The 9,646-nt window shown below is 45.2% G+C and overlaps 1 protein-coding gene across 4 annotated transcripts in view; it reads right to left on the reverse strand.

Moving 5' to 3' along the window:
• Positions 1–5,732: 5,732 nt before the first annotated feature.
• SYK (spleen associated tyrosine kinase) overlaps positions 5,733–9,646 on the reverse strand; it is a 130,831-nt gene continuing 126,917 nt past the window's right edge. For 2 of the 4 annotated variants that reach the window (XM_023742127.1, XM_023742128.1), the window contains one exon: positions 5,734–8,634. In XM_023742127.1, coding sequence (XP_023597895.1) covers positions 8,562–8,634 — 73 coding nt within the window. In that variant the 3' untranslated portion in view covers positions 5,734–8,561. Of the gene's footprint in view, positions 8,635–9,646 lie in introns of all 4 variants that reach the window. The other 2 variants (XM_023742129.1, XM_012558965.2) reach the window with 2 other exon arrangements.

The following is a 9,646-nucleotide window of genomic DNA, read 5'->3' on the forward strand; positions in this document are numbered from 1 at the left end:
CTTTCTCAAATGTGGGGGCAAGGACAGCCTGTGCCCCGCACCAGCCCACCTCGTCTCCTCCCAAAAGGTCAGTGCAGAGGTCAGTATCTGAGTAGCACAGGAAAGGCAAGTCTTTTATGGTGAATAGACATATTGGGCTTTTATGTAGACTTGCGGTAAGTAGAAGTGTACTGGCCTATTTGGGGCTTCAGTGATTGCTCGCGTTTTCTTTTTACTGTGGCTATAATACAGCCACTTGGCTGGTGATATAAGAAGAAGAATGGGGGGGCACCATGCCCTGAGTTTAGATCCACTTCTTGGCGTGAGTTGCCGTTGAGCTGGTTCCGACTCATAGCGACCGTACGTGCAACAGAATGAAACCCTGCCCGGTCCTGCCCCATCCTCACAATCCTTGTTATGCTTGAGCCCATTGTTGCAGCCACTGTGTCAATCCATCTCGTGGAGGGTCTTCTTTTCCGCTCGCTGTCTAATTCACCTCCACTCAGGTTAAGCTGTAGTCAACGCCCAGTAAGTAGGAAAAACCAGTTCTTCACAACATAAACCAAAGGGGGAAAAACAATAATCATAAATTATATAATGATTTATGATTAATAATAAACTTAAAATAATAATAAACTTAAAAGTTACTGTCATGTTGACAGGAAGACTCAGAGTACCTGAAGTTCTGAAAAAATTAAAAATAAAAGATAAAGACGCCTCTTTCACCCATAAACACACACACACTCTCACAGAATCCTGGGAAACGTTACAAAAGAATACAGCTTCCCCAGCTGAACTTAAACACTGTGTTTTCAAAATACACACAAGCAGGGACTCTGAACAGGATGAGCTCGTGGGTAGGTTAGGGCAACCCCTCACCCTAAATAAAAAACGAATGCGTGGGAGACCATTATTTACTGCAAAGAATGAAGTACTGGGATGACACTGTGAAAACAATTTTCCTAGCAAAACCTTAGGGAATGGATATTATTAATTGTAAGAGATGAGTATCCTAGAATGAACAAGGTCTAAATGTTTTGATTGCAGAAAACAAGGCTGTTAAAATGTTATCTGTTCTTTGTTAAAATTTACCTAGAAACCCTGGTGGCGTAGTGGTTAGGAGCTCGGCTGCTCACCAAAAAGTGGGCAGTTTGAATCCACCAGGTGCTCCTTGGAAACTCTATGGGGCAGTTCTACTCTGCCCTATAGGGTCGCAGTGAGTCAGAATTGACTTTAACTGGGCACTATCTTTTCATGTACCGAATCTCCTCAGCTTAAATTCTCTGTCTTGGAGGCAGCAGTGGCTTCTTTCCTCCTGTGTCAGGGAGGGAAGGAAACAAACCAGCCGATCCAGAGCAGAGGAGTATTTACAGCACCGTATTCCAACAGGCTTCTCACTCCCTCAGTGCTTTATGCAAACTTACAATGTCGCTTGATACCTGTGGAGAACAAACAGTGCCAGAGCACCAGCTCTTTATTTTTATGAATGAGTAAGAGAAAAATTGTTTATGAACAGTATTCGTTTTTCACTCATTGTTCCACAGTTTAATGACAGAGGTGGAAAACTGAGTCATTGAAAGACCTCAAAGATTGTGAAGCGTAAAGTCTTGTGACTCATAGCTTTGGTAAAATAACACTTAGCTAAAAAAATAGCTCCTGGAAAGGACCTCAGTACGTGGGCTGTGAGTGTCCCTTTGCTGGCTAACTAAGGCACCCTAAGTGGGCAGTCACCAGCAGTGACAAGCCGGTCAGTTGAGTGAACTCAGGCAAATGTAAGGAAGGGTTGACTCTTCGGGAATCTTGGTGGATGCTTACTGGAGGTGGCTGTGGCAGCTCTGGGAGCATATTATTTCTTCCTCTAGGTTAATGTTCTAAAAACCACAAAATAATAAAGAAGTGGGCTTCAGAAGGGCTCTCTTGATGAAACATCAACTTACTCTGCTGTATTGAAATGACATCTTTTTTTTTTTCTTTGAAGGAAAGAGTGATTATATGTGTCCAAGTGTGTGTGTGTGAGACAGAGAGAGAGAATATATGATGTGTCAACAATCAACATTTGAGAACATGACTGGACAGGGCTGTTAATAAGCAGCCTTATTAATAAGTTAATAAGAACAGGTGACTGCTCAGTCGCATGATTCCAGGGTACAGAATTACTTTCTCCACACTTGCCCAGGATTCCACTTTAGAGATGCCTCCCTAATGCTTGGAAAATCAGATGCTGTTGAGTGAACCCCAACTCATGATCACCCATATGTGTCAGAGTAGAACTTTGCTCTATAGGGTTTTCAATGGCGGATTTTTCAAAAGTAGATCACCAGCCCTTTCTTCTGAGGCACCTCTGGGTTGTGTAAGGTTTCCCAAAGTGTGTGCGAGGAACACCAGTATCATCATCCTAATACACATTAAGCACAACGGTAGTTCTGTGGTCAAAAAGTAGGGAACATGTTGAGTAAGAGAAAATTATAAAAAGGTTTTTGTTGCAATACTCCTTGGAGCTTGTAATATGCTAATAGGTATTGTGATCATATGGTGGGAATACACTCGTTGTTTTCCAGAGTTATTTAATCAGGGAAACTGCTGTTACACAGCGCAGCATTAGTCTCCTAGACTAATATTCTTTGGAAGACACTTTGTGGAACGCCCCTCAGGCTTCTCTTCTGGTGGACTGGCTTGTCAGGATGCATGAACAGACATGAAGGGAGGACCAGGGGCGCTTTGCCTTGGCTGGGCGCCTGACACAAGGCAGAAGGTGGTGATTCAGTAAGTCTGTGTTCCCGGAGCCACGACGGCTCTCCCCCGCAGAGACCACAAGGCAGTCTCCAGGAGAAGAAAACAATTGCTGCCTAAGGTAGGAACTACTGGTATGGTTTAACCTGAACTAAAAGATAATTAAAACAAAAAACCCAAATCTCATTTTTGGATCTTTCAAAATGCTTCCTTCCTCCCTGAACTGAGAATCTGTGTATTGACAATTTCTGAAGTCCCCTCTTGGGGTCTCTGAGTGGTGGAAATGGTTACTGCACTCAGCTGCTGACTGAAAGGTTGGAGGTTTGAGTCCACCCAGATGCACCTCAGAAGAAAGTCCTGGTGATGTACTTCCGAAAAATCAGCCACTGAAAACCCCACGGAGCAGAGTTCTACTCTGACACATACGGGGTCGCCGTGAGTTGGAACCGACTTGACGGTGGCTGTTTTTTTCTTACGGGAATGCCCCTCCTAATCTTGGACAGACAAGCACAGGCTTTAAAAGCTCTCCCTGCTCCAACTCACATTAGTAGCAGCCAAGCAAGCTACCATCCTCAAGTAAAATTTCGGGTGAGGTGCATCTTCTCCCACTTGAAAGGCAGTAAGACATCATCACAATGGGTTTAACCCCTGCAGTTTAAGGATCAAGGAGCCTTGGTGGTGTGATGGTTAAGTGCTCGGCCCCTCCCGAAAGGTTGGCAGTTCAAACCCACCCAGCACCTCTGGGAGAAAGACCTGGCGATCTGCTCTTATAAATATTACAGTCTAGAAAACCTTATGGGGCGTGTCTACTCTGTCACATGCGGTTGCTATGAGTGGAAAATCGATTTGATGGCACCCAGTAACAGTTTAAGGATCAGAAGCTACAAGATACCATGTATTTCTCAAGCTATGACATAGTGCCATCTGCTGGCTGCAGAATTCCTGGCCAGCGAGGGAACCAAAGGCCTTGAGTGGCAAAAACCATAGCACCCATTAACATTCCTAAAATACAGGCCCCACGCCACTGAGCCGGCCCTCTGACCCTTGTCTAAAGGTGAGACCATCAGGAGGCTGCTATATGACCTGCCCAAGCAGAAATGGCCGGAGACCCGAGTTTTAGTCCCAGCTCACCCTCTCTTCGCCTCAAGGACTGTGACGTCACCTGCTGCACGTTCTCTGTCGTTCCGGTCAGGGGTTGTCCCAGGACTCCGAGCTCGCCAACAGAGGCTATGCCGGCTAACCCGTCAGTTCCTCCAAGTTCTGGCCGAGCTTGACAGAAGAAGAGGGGGCCTCAGCTGGGGCTAGGAAGGACACTGTGCGATGGGAAGAGTCCCCTTAAGCCCTGGTCCCCAGGCCCAGAGAGGACTGAAGGAAGTGAACATAGCTACTCAGGCACTGCTGGGAGTGGTATTGATGCCCCCAGGGTGAGACTTGGGTGGTTACTGGGGGTAAGGCTGGGTGTGTGTGTGAGGAATATGTGTATACGGTAGGTATGTGTGCGTGTGCTGTGTATTTATGTACTGTGTGATACATGTGTGTCGGTGTGTGGTGTACGTGTGTATGTGGTATGTGTTTATGTATGTGTGTGTGGCGTGTATATGATGTGTATGCATGTATGTAGTGTATGCATGTGGTGTATACATGTGGTGTGTGTATGGGGTGTATACATGTGGTATATGTGGTGTGTGGTGTATACATGTGGTGTGTGTATGTGGTGTTTGAGGTGTATGCATGTGTGTGTATGTGGTGTGTGTGGTGTATGTAGTATATACATGTGGTGTGTGTATGTGGTGTGTATATGTGGTGTATGCATGTGGTGTGTATGTGGTGTGTGTAGTGTATGCATGTGGTGTGTGTATGTGGTGTATACATGTGGTATATGTAGTGTGTGTGGTGTATACATGTGGTGTGTGTATGTGGTGTATGCATGTGGTATATGTGGTGTGTGTGGTGTATACATGTGGTGTGTGTATGTAGTATATACATGTGGTGTGTATGTGTGTGTAGTGTATGCATGTGGTGTGTATATGTGGTGTATGCATGTGGTGTGTGTATGTGGTGTGTAAGTGTTGTGTATGTGTGTACGTGTATGTATGTGTGTGAAGAATCTCCTTCAGAACAGGAAGACCTTGGGACTCTGGAATTTCTTCTGGGCTACTCAAACGCCCCTTACACTGTCTTCACAGGGAATAGGGAAAACTCACAACCCACTCCCTGCTTGGCCCCGTTTTGGGGTTTCCTCAGCCCATCTTCTGTGGGTAGGCTGGGGCTGTGTGGCAGTCTGCTGTGCAGATCTCCTGACCACCCACAAGTCTCCGAGTGCCTTGCTTGTGAACAGAGAAGGGCATTCCCAGAAGGCTAGTGCCTCGTTTACAGGCGTTCTCCTTGAGGGCTGCAGGGAAGCTTGGAGAGGGGCCTGCATACACCCATCCTTCTAGGACAGGGCTGGGGACACAACATTCTCGTCCCCACACCATCAATACCATCTGTTAAAAACTATGTTGTGCGTGCTGGTCAACACCACTCATTTGACAGTGTAACCTCCTTGTTGCTGTTAGGTGCCATCAAGTTGGTTCCAACCCGTAGCAACCCACTGCTTGGTTCTGTGCCATCCTTACAATCATTGCTATGTTTGAGTCCATTGTGGCAGCCACTGTGTCAATCCATCTCGTCAAGGGTCTTCCTCTGTTTCACTGACCCTCTGTCTTACTAGTATGATGTCCTTCTCCAGGGACTGGTCCCTCCTGATACCACGTCCAAAGTACGCCATCCTCACTTCCAAGGAGCACTCTGGCTGTCCTTCCTCCAAGACAGACTTGTTCGTTCTTCTGGCAGTCCATGGTATATTAAATATTCTTCCTGAACACCATAATTCAAAGGCATCAATTCTTCTTCAGTCTTCCTTATTCATTGTCCAGCTTTTGCATGTATATGAGGCAACTGAAACTATCATGGCTTGGGTCAGGTGTCCCTTAGTCCTCAAAGTGACATCTTTGCTTTTCAAAGAGGTCTTTTGTGGCAGATTTGCCCAATGCAATACAGCATTTGATTTCTTGACTGCTGCTTCCATGGGCACTGACTGTGGATCCAAGTATCCCAATAACTTTCATAAAAATCATCACAAAGCTAATTTTAACATTTTATTAAAAATCATAGCTTTAAAAAATCCAGTGACAAAATGGAGCTCTTCTGAAAAGCACAGGAAATACAATACACTGTTATGAAGCCAAGTGGACTCTCTGGGAGGCTGAGAGGGCTAAAAACTGAGCAGTCACCTTTGTAGGTGACAATCCAGGCATAGCTGCAGTCATTAGGTCTGACGTAAATATGAAGTTACCACTCAACAAACAAAAGCATGGCTAGGTGACAAAAAGTGTGGGTGAAGGACACGCCCAAATTGAAAACATGCCTGTAATGACTTTAACCACTGAATGGATTGTTTCCAGTAGAACCTTTTGGTCCCACTGGGGAATAAGGTATGTGGTACCCACCATCAATGTGATGTTGGTTAGGTCCTCTGTCTGTGCTCCTCCTTTATTCTCTGCTAAAGAAGGACCAGAAGGTGAAACGCACAAAGAGTGAGCCCAGATCCCATGCTGAGACCCAGTTAGAACAATCCAGAAGGATGGTGCGGGCAGCCCAAGCTAGATGGCCTGGGAGAAGCCCTGGAAACCTTTCCTCAACCTTTTCACATTATAAATTCTTCTTCAATTAACTTGCCTTTCTCTGTTTGCTCTCCTCTGTTATCCAAGGGGAAGGAGAACTATTTCTAACCACAGGACACCATTTTCATTTGGCCAAGACTTCCACACACTGGCCATGGAAGGCAGCCTACACACAGGAGCTGCTCTTCCCAGGGAAGAGGCCCAAGAGTCTGAGACAGAGAGGGGTCTTGCCTTCTGCTTGGCCTTCTGGAGGGGAGAGAGGCCCCTCACTCACTCTTGTCCACTCACATTCTAGATGTTTTCCATCCCCAGACTCCTGCCAGGATAGTTTGGAAAATCACACCCAAAGAAGGTATAAACTCTATACATTTACTATCTACCTACTACGTGTTCCAATAAGAGTGTGACCTTTATTACAGATACACTATAGGGGTAAAAGAAGGAAGATCCCAAGAATTCAGCATCATAGCCTCTTTCTCAGAGAGGATCACCACTTCACCCAAACCCAGACTATCCAATCCATCCTTTTACGATTCTCTATATGAATATGGCCTGATCGACATAGATTTTTGTCATTTATATTTTTATTTCAGGGACTATAAATGTGTATGGCATCTGCTCAGCACTTTCAACACACAGGGGTCCTCTCTTTAACAAAATGATTAAACCACCAGGTAGCATAATTTCAAAAAACTTGGGTGGCTTTTAAAAATTTCTTAGGGCAAGTCGTCCAGGTGACTTACATCTTCTTCGGCTAAGTCAAGGTACCGGTTGATGCCTTTCTCCACACTTTGATCCCCTTTGTTAGGAAGAGGGCTTACTCTACTGCCTATAGTCTGGGCGTACACTGGAAAGTGTCTTAGGTGTAGCTGAAGATGGGATGGTTCCAACTTCATGTGTATCTATGAGGGTGAAGTATCTCTTAATTTTCAAGGGCCACAAGCAACACTAATATCGATGGCTGATGATGTGAATAAGATCAAACACTAAGATGAGGATTAGCTAAGACTATGGGAGCGAAAGGAATTCTCGAGTCTATGTCTTCAACCCAAAATCATACTTAACATACTCAATAAGGCCTATTTGTGGTGAGAGTCAGGGTCTATGTCTTGATTAAGAATGAACACTTTTAGAAACTCAACTTTAGATGTCTTGAGCCACCATGTGTTCTCCATTAAGGGTACAGAAAAAGATGGGGTGAGGGAGTTCTAGCTGTGGTCTCTGAAAGGAGAGGACATTGGGACCACATTCAGTAGACACCTGCCTGAAGCAATCTGCCAAAAACTCACAGACAACCAGAAACCCGGCCTTCTCTCTCAGACCAAGATGGCGGACATCCCGCCTCCCTTACACAGTCTCCAGTACAGAACTTTATTTGCTAGTTACATACAAGTATGTTCACGATGGTCTGCAGGAGAGAGGATTTCTGGTGGAAAGTATGCCAAGACTAATTCATTCAAATTGTTCTCATTTTTCACATAGATAGAAGTCTCCTGTCTCATAATACAGAGCAAAAGCAGGTTCCAGACTACCCCCCCACCGCTTAACCAGCTTCATGCACTGGTTGAGCTCAATTTAAAAAAATCAAAAAAAGAACCTGAAAGCATTTTTATACTCAGGAAGGCTTTCAGCAGCCAGGCATCAGTCCTGAGGGCCGTCAACACCACGTTCTGATGGAGGCCAAGTTTTCTTCTTCTCTTCCCTCTCGCTCTTGCATTTCACGAGTCACATTCTAGCTGCATCCTTGGGACATTTTGAGAATGCTGAGTACACGGGTGCTACATACCACGTGGTGAGAACATCCCTGGTCAGGCCGGCCTCTGAGCCTGCTCAGTATTCAAATGCATCACAGGATTCCGAGGACTGGAAAGACATAAAAGGAATTTGGAAATGGCTCCTAAAAATAACCTGTCATGAAAACTATACGTAGGAGAAAACAAACAGATCAGGCAGCCCCTTTGATCCTGTTGCCCGTCTTTCTTTACACAGATGTTCTGTGGCTGTGTTTGCTTTCTGGAGGGTGTGCCCTGGGCCAGGCTTTGGGTTACAACTGTCCAGGCATGTTCCATGTGAGGCTTGCCCCCACCACAGGCAGAGGGCGATGGAAGGACTCAAAAGCAACTCATTTCAATCCATTTTCTGTGCTTGTTTGTGGGATCAAAGGCAGCCACAGAGAACAAGGGCGGTTTAGTTAACCACATCATAGTAGTAATTCCGCAGCCGCAGCTCCACTGCTGCAAATCCCGGCCTGTTCTCCACCCTGAAAAGCAAAGAGATGGATTATTGTTTGTCAGTGTGTGTTGTGGGATGAATTGTGTCCCCCAAAAAGATATGTTGAAGTCTCAACCCCAGTACCTGCAAATGCGACCTTATTTGGAAATAGGGTCTTTGCAGATGTACTCAAGGTAAGATGAGGTCATTAGGGTGGACCCTAATCCTATATGACTGGCGTCCTTCTAAGGGGAGAGACACACAGAGAGAACATTATATGAGACAGATGTAGAGACTGGAGTGAGGCATCTACAAACCAAGGAATACCAAGGATTGCTTTTTGTTAGGTGCCGTTAAGTTGGTTCCAACTCATAGTAACCCTTTGTACAACAGAACGAAACACTGCCCAGTCCTGAACCATCCTCAGAATCGTTGCTATGTTTGAGCCCCTTGTTGCAGCCACTGTGTCAATCCATCTCATTGAGGGTCTTCCTTTTTTTTTTTCACTGACTCTCTACTTGATGTCCTTCTCCAGGCACTGGTCCCTCCTGATAACATGTCCAAAGAACATGAGACAAAGTCTCACCATCCTCGCTTCTAAGGAACATTCTGGCTGTACTTCTTCCAAGACAGATTTGGTCCTTCTTCTAGCAGTCCACGGTATATTCAATATTCTTTGCCAATACCATAATTAAAAGGCATCAATTCTTCTCCAGTCTTCCTTACTCATTGTCCAGCCTTCACAGGCATATGAGGTGATTGAAAATACCATGGCTTGGGTCAGGAGCACCTTAGTCTTCAAAGTGACATCTTTGCTTTTTAACACTTTAAAGAGGTCTTTTGCGGCAGATTTGCCAATGCAATAGGTCGTTTGGTTTCTTGACTACTGCTTCCGTGGATGTTGAACGTGGATCCAAGTAAAATGAAATTCTTGACAACTTCAGTCTTTTCTCCATTTATCATGATGTTGGTTATTGGTCCAGTTGTGAGGATTTTTGTTTTCTTTATGTTGAGGTGTAATCCATACTGAAGGCTGTGGTCTTTGATCTTCATCAGTAAGT

Source organism: Trichechus manatus, unplaced genomic scaffold (genome assembly GCF_000243295.1).
Source record: "Trichechus manatus latirostris isolate Lorelei unplaced genomic scaffold, TriManLat1.0 scaffold00201, whole genome shotgun sequence".
NCBI classification, from domain to species: Eukaryota; Metazoa; Chordata; class Mammalia; order Sirenia; family Trichechidae; genus Trichechus; species Trichechus manatus.